At 48.0% G+C, this 18,458-nt stretch overlaps 1 protein-coding gene across 2 annotated transcripts in view; it reads right to left on the bottom strand.

Moving 5' to 3' along the window:
- Positions 1-18,458, bottom strand: part of MTHFD1L (methylenetetrahydrofolate dehydrogenase (NADP+ dependent) 1 like) — a 193,096-nt gene that overhangs the window by 163,632 nt on the left and 11,006 nt on the right. For both annotated transcript variants that reach the window (XM_062186925.1, XM_062186926.1), the window contains exons 6-7: positions 17,142-17,242; positions 14,977-15,113 (exon numbers count right to left, since the gene is read on the bottom strand). In XM_062186925.1, coding sequence (XP_062042909.1) covers positions 14,977-15,113; positions 17,142-17,242 — 238 coding nt within the window. The remainder of the gene's footprint in view (positions 1-14,976; positions 15,114-17,141; positions 17,243-18,458) is intronic.

Genomic DNA, 18,458 nt, shown 5'->3' with positions numbered 1-18,458 from the left:
TTCCTCTCTTGGAAGCGCCCCTTCATACTGCTCTGGCTACAGTTCTGTGACTTTGATAAATCTTGCTTTTTAAATTAAAAAAAAAAAAAAAAGTCTCCAGTGTGGTCTCCAGCAATAGACAGTCTGCACAGGACTATGGTTCACACTAGCTGTAATATCAACAACAATGATGGGACAGGAAAAAAAAAAAAAAAAAAAAAACTATAATGATGGCATCAGGAGACAGAAAGGAGGCAGGGTGGGAGGTGTTCTGAGTCAGGAAGGGGCCTGGGGAAAAACAGGGGCCACGCGTAGGTCTGACCAGCAGCCTGGACGAGCACCATCTGGGGACGCTGGTACCAAGCTCCTACTCTGCGTGTCCATGGAAGGACCGTCTGGAGCTGCACAAAGAATTCCCTCTGCCTTCAGGCCCTGGGGATTCTTGTCCAACGACTCCTTTTCTGTTCTACCTGAGAAAGAGTTTCCCCCTCTGCAAACCACACAGCATGGCCATCCTGCTGGGATTTGATGGGGCAGCACTGCAGGCCCACGGCTGCTAGGAGGGCTGCATCTGGAAGCAGGGAAGGAGCTGGGCTCCAGCCCTACCAAGGGCTGACCCCTGTCCAGGCACCACTAAGCGGCTGCTGGTTTCAGACTGGCTCCATGTGTGGAAGGGGAACGAGCAGGGAGTATTAGACCCCGGGAAGGAAACGGCCACCATCGGGCAGGTGGAGGAGCGGTAAGTTACTACTGGAGAGCCAAACACATGAGGGTGGTGTGACAATGCTGATTAGTAGACAAGGAAACAACGTTCACAGAGTGTAGGTAAACCCACAGGAGGTCCTGTTTCTCCCAGTGCAGCTGGCCTTGGAGACAGCCTAGGAGGGAGAGACTGGGGAGCTATACTGCCCCTCACTTTCCGACAGTCCTCCTGCCACTATCTGTTCCACCTACTTCATTGCAGATTCTTGGCTCGACAGAAGAGTGGAAGACAAAACCTCCTCAAATACCGCCAGCACCATGACCATGCCACGAAGCCAGCCAACCACCCAGCACGCAAACACACTCTACACCTGCTCGTACATTCTCAGCTGGGACGGGCTGACCTCTGCAGACCCGGGAGCGCAATGAGCCAGCTCCTGTGCCTGAGCGTTCTAGACACTGTGTGGGCCACCAGAGGCAACAGCTGATGTCTTTCAGGAATCTAAGGACACAACATGAGACGGTGAGGAGAAGCAGCAAACCCACATGGCCCGCTCTAGTTTGTGAACAAAAACGCCAGGGTTCAGGGCAGCTGCACACAGGGTGACAATTTAAACACGTCTTCTCATGGAGTCGACAGCGTCAGCTTTTAAAAGGGAACACCTGGAAATATTCAGTCCGTTTGATCATGCAAATAGGGAAAAGTGTATTAACAGTCGCTCAGGGCCTGCTCGTGGGCCAAACAGCATCCACAGCTTTCAGCACCTTGCTTTATTACAGCTCGGGAAGTGAACCTGTGTCAGACTGGATCTGCCGCATGGATCACAGGGGAAGAGCAAGCCCTGCTGAAACACGGGCTTCCATAACCCGTCCTCTTCCATGCCACGAGGCTGCACTGTCGCACAGCGTCACCAAGTTTGAGACATGTGTCACCAACAGCCCCAGCAAGCAGGTCCGTGAAAACTGCACGTGGTGTCCACATACGGATCTGAACGGCAGCTGGATTTCTACGAGATGTCGTATTTGGGGGGAAAGAGTGTTCTGGCGGGAAGAGCATTTTTAACATCTCTGTAAAATAGCGTTCATTTACAGACTGCCCTCCTACACCCACCTCCCGAGTCCTCACAGGAAACGCACGTTTAAAGCTGAAGATAAGAAGCGTGCTTGGCTCATTGTTCACGCACAAGGGCAGCAAACCCAGAAGCAGCTCAGACATCCACAAAAAGCAGGTTCACATGAACAAGGCTGAAAACGCCAAGGATCACAGTTCACACGAGTCCCCCCAAGAACACTTAGCTTCCTCCTTGTGGTGCCTTTTATTCGACCTGTTCTTTTCATTACTTATAAATCTGGGCAATCCCACCCTGACCCCTCCACTCCAGACCCACCGCAACTCTCAGGCGAGCCGTCCTAATAAGCAACTGGGGGACAGTTAATCCCACAGAGAAAAAGACAAAAATCCCCCCTCTTAGCAATGACCACAGCGTGGATGCTAATTCTTTCTGGAAAGGAAAAGTGCTAGATGCTTGAATCAACAAATGACCCACTGGGGAGGGGGGAGACTTTAATGAGCTCAGAACCGGGGAGAATTACCGTCTCCGTGGCTGTTCTGACTCTCCTCCGCCCACATGGGAAAGACATGGGCCAAAGCTTGGCTTGAAACTCTACCTCGTAACAAAATATTGCTTTCTCTGCTGAGACTTGAGTAGAGCAGCTTAGAGTGAACCACCCACTCCCCAGGCAAGGCACCAAATGGTAAAACAATAGTAAGACACAGCTATGCACATGGGCAGCCCGGCTGCCGTACAGTCTAGATAACAAGCAATCTATTTTCTCCAAGACAGGCAGAAACAAACATCAGAATGAGAGGGGAAAGGGAGGACAGGAACAGATTTGGAAAAACGTGGTTTGCAAAGTCATACAGAATATCACAATTGTGTGTTTCCCAAATAAAACAAACCAAACAATTTTTAACTACAGAAAGTACAGCCCCAAACTCTTGGCTAGAAGACATGCTTTATCTCTCACTATCAATGCCTTTGGAAAAGAGGCCTATGAGAATTTCATGTTTGGGATTTGTATGGGAGAGCACTTCAAAAAGGTCATGGAAACAGAATGAAAAGATGTTTATTTTTGGGCCTGTGCTGTGGTGCAGCGTGGTATAGAGCTGGCATCCCATACAGGCACTGGCTCATGTCTCAGCTGCTCCACTTCCAATCTAGCACTCTGCTAATGTGCCTGGGAAAGCAATGGAGGAAGGCCCAAGTGCTTGGGCCTCTGCCACCCACACGGGAGACTAGGAAGAAGCTCCTAGCTCCTAGCCTCAGCCTGGCACAGCCCCCAGCCATTGCAGCTATTTGGGGAAGGAACCAAGAGATGGAGGATCTCTCTCTCCTCCCTGTCTGTCCCTGTCTCTGTATAATTCTGTCAATCAAAACAAACCAAACCAAAACAAAACAAAACAAAAAAGAGGTTTGGATGAGATTCTCCAGGAGCAACAGGAAGAATGGGAAGGCAAAAGGTTCGAGTACATCCTTAGGGAGCACTATCTTAAGTGTTGAGGGTACGGGAGTGACGAATGGAGATGCTTGTCTGTCCCAGGATTTAGGGAGAACAGCTTCCATGCAGGCTAAGGAGAAAGGTTGGTGGTCTCAGGTTTCAGTGACACTGGGGGTAATTAGGGATTCATCAGTGACGTTACTCTAGAAATGGACCTTATCACCCACGCCTGGCACAGTGAGTTCCCTATAGACGGAGATTTCATTCAGGCAGAAGTGATCCTGAGTAGAGACCCTGATTAATCATAAATTTTCCATGTCTAGCTTTTTATTAGAAATTAATTGGCCCTCTACATATGACGATGCTGTGTATCTGTGAATCAATATCCATACTTTCCTGAAATATTAAGCCTCCTATCAAATACGCATGCTGAAATAACTGTAACTACTCTGAAATAAAAGTGTCAAGGCATTGTCATCCACATGTAATACTGTGGCAAGAGAAGTCCACAGAACAACTGTAACAAAAGGTATTTCCCCCACTTCGTATCCACCCAATGATCTCATCCTGGGAGAATTTTTTTCCTTTCAGGAATTGAGTGTATTTCTTTTTTCCACTCTCATCTGTAATCAGTAGAACAGATTATTGGCTTTTAAAGTTATAAGACCTTTCTTATGGTTATTTCATAAATCAGAGGGACTACAAGCCAAACGGACAACTGGGAAATAATGATTACAACATTTATCTACCATTTTTCCCCCTAAAGGATAATAAATGACCTCCCTTTTCCTAAATGTTCCTACATCCGCCTCTTACTTCATCACTCAATTGTTCGATGTATGAGGAAAATATTAAAGTTACTCGATTGTATCCAAAATCCTAGAGAAGTCACTTAATCTCTCCTACAGTGAGTGGATGCTTACAAAACTCTCGATGGACATAAAGAGAAAAGGCAATCTCCAACCTAGGAATTCATCCAAAATAATCCCCTTTCTCACACCAGAGGAGGAAAAACATAAACTAGGGCAGTGGGGTTGGGCTGGGGAGAGGAAGCGAGGGGATCCTGCTCATGTGACAAAGGTTCGGAAGCGTGGAGCACAAGAATGAAGAAACGTGCACCATACAGTTCCAGCGCCCCTGCAGGCACTCACGGGAACGGCGGAGGCAGGGTCTACATGGGTGCTAACACCCGCTTTAGGGCACACAGCCTGTTCACGTGCACGCCCATGGATGTTTAGCTCTGCATTTCCTGACAGGGATCCTGCCCAGGGTACATCAGCAGATTCCCGCAGCCCACCTGCTGCTGCAGCTCTCCAGGCTTCCGTGCTGCTCTGAAAAGAGAGGAGCCCAGGCGAGGCAGGAGGGCCGCTCCGGGTGGGTCACACGCCCTGGATGCAGTCTTTGCTCCCTGTTGGCGATGACAGGGCCCACGCTCACAGATGAGCACAATGCCTAATTCTGCAGGGCTGTGACACGAATGAGATAACACCCGTGTTACATCTTACAGAGAGAAGGGTCTTTATTTTTATGGACTATTTTCAAGGCCTTCCCATGAAGCTCCTATTTCAACCTCCCTACAAAGCATTCACGCGGAAGAAAAGGTTATAAAGGTGCAACAGAAGCACACAGGAGATGACAGGCCAGTGGGCTAACGGGCTCTGTTCTCTGCAGGACACAGGCTGGAGCCTTCCCCCAGGGTTGGCGGCAGCTCTTCTGTGCCACAGACCGCTCACTGCCCCATCTGGCCCCTGATGACCACAGGGACCTCTCTGTGGTTGGCCACAGGTGACTGCAGAGTGACGTGGACGGCTGAGGGCTGAGGCTGACCCCCTCAGTGGCTCAGAGGAGTGTTAAAAGTCCAGGATGAGGCTCCCCAGCTCAACTCCACTGCACTATGTATTAAACTGCTCCATTACCCCATCAACCCAACACCACTTACATCTACGAGAAAATTAAGACTAATCTCAAATCACCTTCCAGCTTCTGGAACATAACCCTGAGACTGGAACATACAGCAAGGATGTCTTCAAAAGGGGGAGTGGGGGGTCTAAGGAAAGGTGGAAATAGTCAGTGTTTCAATTACACTTTATACACTTACAGAAGAAATGATCACTTCTAAATTTCAATTTCTCAGCCTACATTTTGAACCATCTAAGACTACAAAACAAATCTGTTAAACTCACATGGCCTCCACCTGGTCTCCTAACCATTGTTTTCAACATATTCTCTCACACTGCTAAATATAATGGCCTCATTTTTTGGCTATTGGAAAGTTCTATTCACTTCTCTGGTGTTGAAAAATAACACAATGATCAGGCAGAAGCAAGAGCGAGAGGATGGGAGCCGACATCCAAAGGCACTTGCAGGCCCCAAACATCCTCAGATCTATCAGAAAGCTCAGGGGCCTCCATGCCTTGGCTGAACCTAATTGTACCGCACACAGGACCCTGGGTAGGGACTCACCATGAGACTGTGGTATCTAGGAGGGTCTGGAGCAATCGTCCCCATCCCACCTGCTACAGCGGGGGAGGCAGTCAGCGTCACGAGGCTGCTCCGTGGGGGCACACACCTCACCAGACGGCCGCCCCACCCTCCGAACAGGGGTGCCGTGACAAGGCCCAGGCCACAGCGAGGGGACAGCTTTCCTTCTAGTTCTGCTTGCTCCGCTCCGACGAGTGTCTCTGGGTCATACACAGTTGGGAGGAAGCAACAGTGGACTCAGCACAAGTCTGACGGCTTGGGCTGTGAGCGCTCTGAAGCCCCATGTCTGAGCCGGAAGGCGCTCTGGGTTTGGAAGGTTTGCGACGGGGCAGTGGCTGAAAACCCAGGTCGCAGGCTCATCAAGATCGTTTTTAGTGATAGGAGCCTGAGTCTCCTCATCTGTAAGGACAGGGACAGTGACAGTCCTGCCAGGTGGGAGGGCTCCATCAGCGAGATGGGTACAGGATGGTACCTTGCTCCCGCCAGCCATTCAGGTGGTCCACGGTGGCTGTCATTACTGCCATCACAGCAGTGCTGCTTCTCCTACTAAAAATAATACGCAGGGCTGGCGTGGTGTAGTGGCTTACAGGGCCTGCATCCCACACTGGAGTGCCAGTGCAAGTCCCAGCAGCTCTGTTCCCAATCCAGCTTCCTGCTAGGGGCCCGGGAAGCTAACAGGAGATGGCTCAAATACTGGAGTGCCTCACGCCCGTATGGGAGACCAGGATGGAGTTCCTGGCTCCTGGCTTCAGCTTGGCTCAGGAGTAGATGGAAGATCTCTCTTTCTCCCTCTGTTGCTCAGCCTTTCAAATACATAAAAATGTAAATCTTTTAAAAACAGAATTCAGTCCACAAGCCAGGACCCCTCCCCACTCCCCTTGGAAGACAGCACTCCTGTTCAAGGAGACGTTGATTCCGATTTGTAACACAGATGCATTTGGAAGTTTCCAATTCACTTCTAAGAGCCTTCGACAAGCCATGCCACGCGCTAAATTTAAGCTGGGAAGGGCTCTGATAATGTAGCTCTGCTCAAAACACCCAGACACTTTGATCCCTCAGATGTGCGGTTCCTGTCCCTCTTCCTTCCGTCAGCGCTGGTTTTGAAGGGGGAGAAATGAGATCCCCTGAGAAAAACAAAAGGAACCGGTTCTCTCGTTTCTAGGTTATTTCTCCAGCTTGCAGCTGGGGTTCACCTGATTCGTCCCAGCTGGAGGCTGCTTCAGGCCTTCGTCCAGCTGTGCTCTAACCACAGGCCCAGGGGAGACCCTCCGGGGATCACTGCCGCCCTGGCTGGTCAACAGCACGTGCAAGGCGCCCTCTCACCTCACACTGGCTTGGGCACTGGGGTGCAATTATCAGGGCAAGGGAGGGGGCACCTCTGGACCCAGGCTCATCCCCAACAACAGCACTGAGGTGGGGGGCTCCATCACTCCAGCACAAGGGGCTGGGCTCTGCTAGCTGAGCGTGGGGGCCCTGTCTGAGCGGAGGGATGTGGAGGAGGGGGGAGGGCTGCTTAGTTCCACCCAAACTCTATGGACACCTGACGCCCCACAGCACAGGGCTAACCTGGACTCCTGCCCAGCCGCTGCTCCCCTCCCCAGACCCAGGATACCCATAGAAATGCAAAATGCATCTCAAAGCCTGTGAGGCTCAGAAATAAAGCAGGCAACTTCCTGTCCGTTGTTAATGACATGCAGCAGAGCTAAGCTATAAAGCGACCAGACACAGAGAGGCCTGTCCTGTTTCCTATGGAACTGCAGGAAGACACACCTCAGGTCTCGCTGCTCAGGCTCCACGGAGATCTCAGGCCTTATCGGCACGCGGAGACCTTCCCTGGACAGAAAAAGGACCCACTGGTGCCAGACTCAACAGAACTCCTCCTCTACATCTCAGGGCCTGGAAGCCGTGAGAGGTCGGTCAGGAGTGGCTGGCACACGGGGGACAGAGGGCAGTGGCTGCCTGGACTCACAGGAAGAGGCCACAGTTCGGGAGGCCACACTCCAGCTGAGGACGGCAGGGAGAGCGGGAATGGCCACACTGGCCACCCACTCTGCCGGGACTAGAACCGGTGCCCATATGGGATGCTGGCGCTTCAGGCCAGGGCTTTAACCCACTGTGCCACAGCGCCAGGCCCAAGTAAATAAATCTTATTTAAAAAAAAAATCACTTGGCCTAGTGAAACCTGGTATGCATGCTCTATGGTGTTCACAAGGAAATCATCCAACAACACCTTTCCAGCTGCCTCTCTATCCCTACATGACACGTGATGACAAACAGGTAAGACATACTTCTCAAAGGTAACGAGCCACAATACTCTGCTCATCCTCTTCTCTCCCCAACTCTTTAATCCTTGCTGGTAAGATGGGTGTTTGCTCATTGTTGCTTAAACCTGACAATAACCTAGACAGCAAAAATCTCCACCTACTGTCAAACTCACACTTCCAGGGTTAACACAGGAGCTTTTCCAAGAGTGTGGCAAGGGTGGCCAGAGTCTGTCCACAACGGGTGCCCCAGGATGCTAGCCCAGGCACTCATTTGCTGGGTTTAATTCTTTCTAAAAAAATTTTTAAAAATGTATTTGAAAGGCAGAGCAACAGAGAGAGAGATAAAGAAATCATCCATCCAGTGGTTCACTCCCCAAATGGCAACAACAGCCAGAACTGCGCCAGGCCAAAGCCGGGAGCCCAGAACTCAATCAAGCCTCCCATGTGGGTGGCAGGGACCCATTACTTGAGCCATCACTGCCGCCTCCAGGGTGTGCATCAGCAGGAAGCTGGATCAGAAGTGGAGGTGGGACTCCATCCTAGGCATTCTCATCTGGGATGCAGGTGCACCAAGCAGTGGCTGAACCCCCCCCCCCCACCTGCCCCACCAGGTGCACATGGAACCACTGTGGCTCCCAGGGCCTATGGAGGCTGCCAATGGCACGGTTCTCACTGCCACGGCTCCAAGGAAGGCTAAAATTCTGCCTAAGGAAACAAACGGCAGAGGTTTTCTTCTTGTAGAAATAAGACACACGACAAGTGACAATTCCAGTGTGGGACAGAAGCGTCAAGGCACACGGCGTGAGCTATGTGGCTGGAGAAACTCGGCTGCTGTTGAGAACCAGGGAGAGACAGGCCGTCATGAGGGTGGACTGGGGGTCTGTCTTACACAGGAAGGCCGGAGGAGCGAGCCAAATACTTCAAGGACAAGGATGGGGGCCCATGTGGTTGCTTACAAAGATGAAGCAGTGAAAACGTTGACAGCCAGGGTGAGTGCTGGGCACAGTGGATAAGATGACACTTGAGATGCCCACATCCCACACTGAGGTGCCTGGGTTCATGTCCCAGCTCTGCTTTCAAATCCAGCTTCCGGCTAATGCACACTCCAGAGACAGCAGGCAGTACCTGGGTCCCCACCACCCATGTGGGAGACTTGCATTGAGTTTTGGGCTAGTGTCTTTGGTTTGTCCCAGTCTTGGCTGTTGCAAGCATTTGGGAAGTGAATCAGTGGACAGGTCTATCTGGGTCTTCTGTCTGTCTCTCCCTCTCTCTTGCAAATAAACAAATATTTAAAAAAGAACTGACAACCCTCAAGTTTCACAGTGGTGTCATTATAAGCACCAAGGACTTAGGGGAAACAATGTGTGTACAGTGTCAAGTATTGAAAAGAACTTTCTTGTTTATGCAAAACTGGAATGTCACCTAATTTCACGCCACTGCATCATTCCCAAAGTCAGCAGGAGGTTCAGAGTGCAGGGTCAAGGTGACTCATTCCATAATAAAAAAGTACTAATTACTTTGAAAATATCTTTGTTTTTCAAAAATACAGATACAACTATCCAATGTATCTTTGACAACGGTGAAGACAATTGCCAACGAAGGTATTTTCTCCTTTCGCCACAGCTCTTCAGTACAGAGCAAGGCTTGGTTTCTTCTTCCACTTAGCTCCAGAATAAAAAAAATGCAGCAACCAAGCGCAAAAGCATTGCCCCTAATCTGCTTGAATAGGGTGCCACCTTGTGGCCACCGAGGAAATACACACAGGATCAGGATCACTGTGTATCCCCAAGTGGTCTTAAAACAAGCAGGCATTACATAAATTAGATGCACCTGCCACACACCCTGCAGCATCTCTGGGGAGACACCTGCCCCACCTGGCAGGACTCCAACTTCCTCATTTCTAGGCTTTGGCTGCAACCTGAGATCCATGTTGGATTATTTTTAGATCTTGCTTTGCAGTAATTAACTGTGCTACATGTGCTCATTTTATTTAACTTTACTTGGAAATCTGTGAGCTGTATGATTTTCTGACACGGAAAACGTTATCAACTATTTCAGACACAAACATGTCTGCAAACTCACTGTCTGGTCTAAGCAAACAAGCATAAAGGTCCCTGGGTCTCCCACCTCTCCTTCTCCATCCACGTTTTTTGCTCCAGTCGAGGTTTTTCCTGGTGCAGTGCACGGCTCTCATGCATTTCCTTATACTTGTACTTCACATGCATGCGGCCTGAAAATACATGCACACAGGCATGGGCTCCCTATCCCTGGATTCAACCAACAGAGGACTGAAAACATCTGGGGATAAAACTGAGTTTGTACTGAACATTCTTCTTGTCATTAGCTCCTAAACAATACAGCGGGGCCAGCATTGTGGCGTAACAGGCAAAGCAACCATCTGCAATGCCGGCATCTCATATTGGCACTGGTTCCAGTCCCGGCTGCTCCACTTCCAATCCAGCACTCTGTTAATTCACCTGAGAAAGCAGCAGAGGATGGCCCAAGTGATGGGGCCTCTGCACCCACACGGGAGACCTGGAAGAAGCTCCTGGCTCCTGGCTTTGGCTGGCTATTGTGGCCATTCGGGGACTGAACCAGCAGATGGAAGCTCTCTCTCTGCCTTTCCTCTCTTCATAACTGCCTTTCAAATACATAAATAATAAATCTCTTTAAGAATACAGTGTGATGGCCGGCGCCGTGGCTTAATAGGCTAATCCTCCGCCTTGCGGCGCCAGCACACCGGGTTCTAGTCCCGGTTGGAGCGCCGGATTCTGTCCCGGTTGCCCCTCTTCCAGGCCAGCTCTCTGCTGTGGCCCAGGAAGGCAGTGGAGGATGGCCCAAGTGCTTGGGCCCTGCACCCGCATGGGAGACCAGGAGAGGCACCTGGCTCCTGGCTTCGGATCAGCGAGATGTGCCGGCCGCAGCGGCCATTGGAGGGTGAACCAACAGCAAAAAGGAAGACCTTTCTCTCTGTCTCTCTCACTATCTACTCTGCCTGTCAAAAAAAACAAAAAAGAATACAGTGTGATGATGATTTACATAGCATTTAATTTGTTTTAGGTATTAAATGTGATATAGAAATGATTTAAAGTATACAGGATAATGTCTAGATTATATGCAGCTATGACATTTTATATAAGGAACTTAAACAATTGCAGATTTTGGTATCCATGGGATGTGTGTTTTTACTGGAGCCAATCTCACGTGGAAACCAAGGGAAGACCATACACAATATACAGTATACAGAGTATGGCTTTTAGGAGTGGCACTGTACATACCGTGTATAGTATATACACTCTCAAACCTCCATAAATGGTGTTGTACATCCTCTGTGACTTCACTGAATGCTATTTTTAAAAACTCTTCCTTGTTGATATTTACAGTCCTCGCTTATTAGCTTTCACTGCTTCTGTATCGTTATGTTTTATAACGATGTGTCTTTGTACTCCATATACAACCATACTGATTTATCCATTCACCCTGTAGGTCACCCTGAGTAAAGTGCTTTCCAAAATGTTCGTTTCCATTTAAATCCCTTCTAGCAATGTGTACTGGGATAGCTCCATACACCTGCCAATGTTTGTAACTGTCACTTGTTACCTATTACCATTACCTGGAGAGCAAACTCAGCAGGAAAGTCACACAGCTGCTCGTGAGTCTGAATGGTTTGTCCATGCCCATTTTTCCAATGGATTCTCTGTTTCTTACTGATTCATGGTAGTCTATTTTAAGGTACCAATTACATGTTTGCTGTAAATTCGCTGTTTTCATTTTTTAGATGACTACTTTCCACAAAAAAGTTGTGTTTCTTAAATTTGAAAGCAGTCCAAGTTACATATCTTTTCTTTAGTGACTCCTGCATTTCATCTGAAAAGTATATTCCTACATTTTTTTCTCAGTTATTTCCCATATATAAGTCTTTAACTAGAAATGATTCTTATCGAGAATCAGACTGGCGTTCCCGCATAACCAGTGAAGTCAGCATCCTCTCAAAATAGCCACTCTTTCTCCCATTGGTCTGCAACATCGGACCTCCAGATACTACAGATGCATGAACTTGTTTGCAGGTTTCTTCTTTTCCACTTGTCTATGTGTCTGCCACACTAGCTCTATTACCATAAATGCATAATCCATACTACATGGTCAGGTGAGGCCCCCACCTGCTTATTCTACAAAATTGTCTTGATCCCTTTTGTCCTTTGTGCTTCTGTAAGAATCTTTTTTGGGGGCTGGTGCTGTGTCTACTGGGTTAAGCCACCCCCTGCAATCCAACATCCCATATGGGAGCCAGTTCGAGTCCTGGCTGTTCCTCTTCTGATCCAGCTCCCTGCTAACGGCCGTGAAAAATAGCAGAAGATGACCAAAGTGCTTGGGCCCCTGCCACCCATGTCAGAGACCCGGAAGAAGCTCCTGCCCAGCCCTAGCCGACGTGGCCATCTGGGAAGTGAACCAGTGGACGGAAGATCTTTTTCTCTCTAAGTCTGCCTTTCAAATAAATAATAAACCTTTAAAAATTATAATAAAAAAGGACTTTTATTTATTTATTTTATATTATTTTCCTCCTCAAAAATGATTTTTTATTTGAAGGGGGGGGGGGGAGAAAGAGAGAGATTTTCCATTTACTGGTTCACTCTCCAAATGCCTGTAAAGGTTGGGTGCTGGCCAGGCCGAAGCCAGGAGCCTGGAACTCAATCCTTGTCTCCCATGTGGGGGGCAAGTACGTAAGTCACCACCTGCTGCCTCCTGGGGTGTGCATCAGCAGGAAGCTGGATTGGAAGGGGAGCCAGGATGGGAATCCAGGCACTCAAGTAATGGGATGCGGCGTCTTCATCACCACACCAAAGACCCATCCCTCCATATGCATTTTAGAATTGGTTTGACACATTCTACCAAAAAAAGAAATCATGCCAAGATTTTGATTCAAATGTATACATTAATTTAGACAGAATAAATATATTTAAGACACGGACATATCTGCTCCATGGACATGGTATCTCAGCTTTAATTTAGGTCTTCTCAATAACTTTCATCAAAATTACATTACTACTTTCAAAAGGTTGTGTATTTCTTCATTTATTCCTGGGTACCTTCTGATTTTCTGTAACAGAAATTGTTATCTTAACTTTTAAAACATTCAACCCGACAACTCCGGGTCGCTAGTGTTTAGAAATGCATGTTGATCTTGCATGCAAGAACTCAGCAATCTCTTATCTAATTCTCATATACTTTTTATAGATTCTCTCAAGCCTATGCAAGCGTATCACCTAGGATGAATGAAAGCTTGGTGCCTTCTGTTTCTAAGTACGGCAATTTTCTTCTTCTGTTCCTGGGCTGTCTAGGAATTCCAGTACAATGCTGAGTAGGATTACTGCTCACAGGCACCCTTATCTTTCCTGATTTTAAATGTTTAATGAGATATTTGGTGTAAATTTTGTAGATTTCGTTAATTAGGGGATTCCTTTAACTTCCCAGTTTACAGGGGTTTCTGTGTGTGTGTGTGTGTGTGTATATAAAATAGCGGGGTCAAGCATTTGGTAGTGTGGTTAAGACTCTGGGAGGCCTTGTACCATATATCAGAGTGCCTGGGTCTGATGCCTGCCCTGGGTTCCTGATCCCAACTTCCTGCTTATGTGCACCCTGGGAGGCGGGTGGTACCTCCCGTAGCTGGGTCCCCACCACCCACACAGGGACTGAGTTCCCAGGTCCCAGCATTGCCCTGGGTCAAGCCTGGCTACTGTGGGCATGGGGGCAGTAACCAGTGCCCTCTCTCAGTGATCTGTCTCTCTCTCAAATGAAAAAAAAAAAAAAAAAGGAAGTAGTTAATGTTCTTTAAGAAAAACTCATAATGGGCACTAGATTTTATCAAATGATTTTTCTACTGCTATTATGGTGAGACTATGAATTACACTAAGAGAGTTTGAATTTAAACCACCCTGGCAATCCTGAAACAAACCCAATCTGGTACCGTATTCAGATGCCAAACTCAGATTCAGATTCCTGTTTGTTCACGGTGTCCACTACACTCACGGTTTCACCTTCATCTTCCTGACCTCGTCTGGGCCTGGCACTCAGGAAGGACTTTCTCGTTCTTCCTGCCTGCTGCAGACGTGGTCAGACTGGAACGAGCTGTTCGTTGTAAGACAGAACTTGATCGGCTCATGGTTTAAAGGAACTCATCTGTAAAAACCCTGCTGTTTTGGCCGGCGCTGTGGCTTAACAGGCTAATCCTCCGCCTTGCGGCACTGGCACACCGGGTTCAAGTCCTGGTTGGGGCGCCGGATTGTGTCCCGGTTGCCCCTCTTCCAGGCCAGCTCTCTGCTATGGGCCGGGAAAGCAGTGGAGGATGGCCCAAGTGCTTAGGCCCTGCACCCGCATGGAAGACCAGGAGAAGCACCTGGCTCCTGGCTTCGGATCAGCGAGATGCGCCGGCCGCAGCGGCCATTGGAGGGTGAACCAATGGCAAAAAGGAAGACCTTTCTCTCTGTCTCTCTCTCTCACTATCCACTCTGCCTGTAAAAAAAAAAACAAAACAAAACAAAAAAAAAAAAAACAAAAAACAAAACACCCTGCTGTTTTTTTTGTTTTCCCTTTGCTCCTGTCTTTGATAGACCCAGGTCTGTTCTGTTCTACTTGGGTCCGTGCTGTCGGTCCCATGTTCCTAGCAAAATGCAAAATGCTCACTTCCTACAAATTCTCAAGTGACAAGGATAACGTTACCCACATTCTCCCTTTTAAAAAATGGTTCTTGTTCCTTTCACTGTGTCCCCTTGCTCATTCCAAACACTGCTGGTACTCTTTCTGATTATTTTGGCTAGTGGTGTTTCTATTTTTTTTTACCAGACTTTTCCAAGAACCAACTTTTGGTTGATAATGTCTCATATTTGTTTTCTAGCCCATTATTTTTTTGTCTTATAGTTATTTTTATTATTTCCATGCTTTGAGATTTTTGTGTTTCTCTCACCTCAAGTTAGACACTCGGATTATACATTTCCAGCTTTTTTTCTTCTCTAACAGAAGCACTCAAGGCTACGTGGTTCCACACGACACTCACCTTGCTTTCCAGCTGCGGCGTCTTCCACTGGGAGCTCATGGTCATGGAGCCTTTCCTCTGGAACAGGCACTGCAGGGCGGCTTCCAGGGGTCCGTGGGCCCCCAGGACCAAGACCTTCTTCCCGTCTAAGTGGACACCTGCCAACCAAATGATCAAAACTTCAGGTTCTTCCTCCCACACAACCTTACCTTGAGGGAAAATGCCCCCTTTAAAACCTGGCCTTAGGGGTCAGCATTGTGGTGTAGCAGGTAAAGCTGCCACCTATGATGCTGGTATCCCATATGGGCAGCAATTTGAGTCCAGGAGCTTCACTTCCAATCCAGCTCCCTGCTAATGGCCTGGGAAAAGCAGCAGATGGCCCAAGTGCTTGGGCCCCTGCAAGGGAGACATGAAGAAGCTCCTGGCTTTGGTCTGGCCCTGTCCCAACATCTGTGGCCACCTGGGGAGTAAACCAGTGGATACAAGATTGCTCTCCCTCTCTCTCCTCTCTCCCTGTAACTCTGACTTTCAAATAAAATAGGTAAATCTAAAAACAAACAAAAAACCTGGCCATGTCAGCAACATCTAGGTAACTCTAGGCTGGGAGTCAGGTGGTTGGATTAACTCCCCTCCCCTCCCTTCCCCTCCATTTTGGTTCCAATTCTTGGCTAACTTTTCTTTCTACAATGCACTGCTGTCTTTTCCTGGCCATAACTGACTCTTGCTTGGAGAGCTTTCTGGTTCAGACTCATCACCTTGATAATCCTTCTGATGGAAAGACACTGTATCAATGGACTACAGCAGAGAGTCCGGCTTTATAGTTACTCTTTCAAGGGACTATTCTGGGACTCATGTTCTGGATGCCTCTTGCAATGCCAGCATCCCATAGCAGAGTGCTGAGTCCAGTTCTGGCTGCTCTGTTTCTGATCCAGCCTTCCGTTTATGTGCCTGGGAAAGCAGTGATGGTGTCCCAAGTACTTGGGTAACTGCCACCCATGCAGAAGACCCAGATGCAGTTCCAAATTTCTGGTTCAGCCTGGCCCAGCTCTGGCCATTGCAGCCATTTGGAGAGTGAGCCAGCAAATGAAGAACGCACTCTCTCTCTCTCTCTCCCTCCTTCTCTCCTTCAAATAAATAAGTATATAAACCTTAAAATAAATAAAGGAAATTTCCTAAAACTTCATTATTTACTTGTTTCTCTGGTTGTGTATCTATGTGACATCTTATGTGTTAAAGTGATTATATTAAGTGTGTAATTGGCAAAAAAAAAAGTGTGTAATTGATCATATAGACAGGATTAAGTGTCAAAGGGAACACATAAATAAGACGACTGTCTGGTAATAACAGATAGAATTAGAAAGGAGAGAATGTTCCAAATGGGAAGCAGTCCACACAGCTGACTTATAGAAGACAAACATCCTAAACAGCACTCTGACCTCACAATCAGCCCTTAAGGCATTCAGATCTGGCTGAAAAGCCCATGAGAGCATTTCAGACATGGGAAGTCAAGACACTTCGGTAAAAAATGATCTACATGAAAGATCTCTGTGAGATCCTGATGGAAAGAAGGGGCCATCAAAGAAGGCTGTACTTTCCTCTGAAGGGAGGAGAGAACTTCCACTTTGCTTACGGCCCTGTATAAATACTGATGGAGTTTGTGAACTCAAGAGGCTTCCATAGCCTTGGCAGCTCATGACAAGACTCTCGGGTGATCACTGACATCATAAATAGGAGTGTCAATTGTTAAATCAACAACAGGAGTCACTGTGCACTTCCTCCCCATGCAAGACCTATCTCCTTAATGAGTTCTACTATGAGAATTAATGATGAAACTTGTCTTCAAACAGTACTTTATACTTTGTGTGTCTGTGTGGGTGCAAACTGTTGAAATTTTTACCTAGTATAGAATTGGTCTTCTGTATATAAAGTTAATAAAAAATGAATCTTAATTAAGAATGGGATGAGAGAGGGAGTAGGAGGTGGGGCAGTTTGGGGACAGGAGGATAGGGTAGGGGGAAGCTGTACCTAGGAAATTTGTATTCACTAAATAAAACCTTTCTTTAAAAAAAAAAGTTGACATTAAATAACACTTCTGTTTCAATTAGAATCTTTCAGAAATAAATCCTTATTTAAAAAAAAAAAATCAATGAATAGAAAACAGCAGTTTTTCTAAAGGAGCATCTTACCTGATTTTTCAAGAAGTTCAATTACAGCTCTCGCGACAGGTGAGACAAAACATTCATGGGCATCTCCGCGAACCAGCTTCCCCAGGTTTACGTCTGTTACCCTGAAGCCGAGAACAAGGCGGCCGGTTAAGCCACAGCTCAGCACAAAGCACTCACAGGTAATTCCTAGGCTTTAGCCCCAATAACAGCCAGGTTAGGGTAGGACAGAACATATTAAATATGTGCTAAAACGCGGTGCGATGCTGAGTGTCACCCAGAGGTTTGTGTGCTGGAAGCCTGGAGCCCAGGGAGGGTGTGTTCAAGTGGTGGGACCTCAAGGAGATGTGGCCTGGACTCAGCTATGCAGGCACCACACTCATGAACAGATCAATGCTGCCTCCCAGGAGCTCTAGCTCTCCTGAGACCGGGATTAGAGCCACAGAGGGGGGACGTCATAAAAAGAGACCAACCCACTAAACCAGGCCCCACCTGTGTGCAGTTGCTTCTTTGCCATGGGGCCAAAAGGGCCCTCACCTGGAGCCCAGTGCCATGCTGGGTGGACCCTCCAGCCACGAGAATCGTGAGTCAAGTAAGCCTCTTTATACAGTGCTCAGCTTCAGGCACTTTGTTACAGCAAAACAGACAGGTACCAAGTAAGCAGGAAAGAGGCATTAGTCTTAGCAGCCATGAGGACGCCTCACTCAGTCCCCACCTTGCGCGCTCTGGTTCAGCCCTCAGCAGGACACAGCCTGAGGCCGTTCACCACGCCAGAGAGCACTTTCAACGCTCTACAAGGGAATGGCACAACACTCAGCTAATCCTTTAGTCCACACCCAACACCCAAAACCCATCCTACAAATTTGGAGGGATCCAGGAAGACCTGGGATTCACAGAGCTGATCACCACCTGACCTCAGTACGTATGTTCTGGGGAAACCAAGGAAAAGAACAGAGACCACAAACTTTGATGGTTTCTGTGCCTTATCGTGTTCAAATCTAGGACAAAATATTCTGTAACTATTTACACCAAACTAAGGGTCTCAATCCCAGGTAGTAACTGAAATTATGATTACAGTTGTGTGTGTGTCTTGGTTCCATCCATGGATCCTGGGTCTAACTCCCTTCCCAAAGGCAGCCGCAGAAGCTCAGACAGTGAGTCCTGAGTCCTCCCCACTACACAGAGGTCCTGTTCCGTGCCCTCAGAGGATGTTGAGATGGGCATCACCAGGATTCCTCTCCCAGCAAATCAGGGATCATATCTACGCAATGAGCCTCCATAAAAACCCAAAAGGGGGCCTGGTGCTGGGGCAGCAGACAGTGATTTAACGATAAAGGTTAG

Source organism: Lepus europaeus, chromosome 3, assembly GCF_033115175.1.
Source record: "Lepus europaeus isolate LE1 chromosome 3, mLepTim1.pri, whole genome shotgun sequence".
NCBI classification, from domain to species: Eukaryota; Metazoa; Chordata; class Mammalia; order Lagomorpha; family Leporidae; genus Lepus; species Lepus europaeus.
This window is presented reverse-complemented; position numbering and strand designations above follow the sequence as displayed.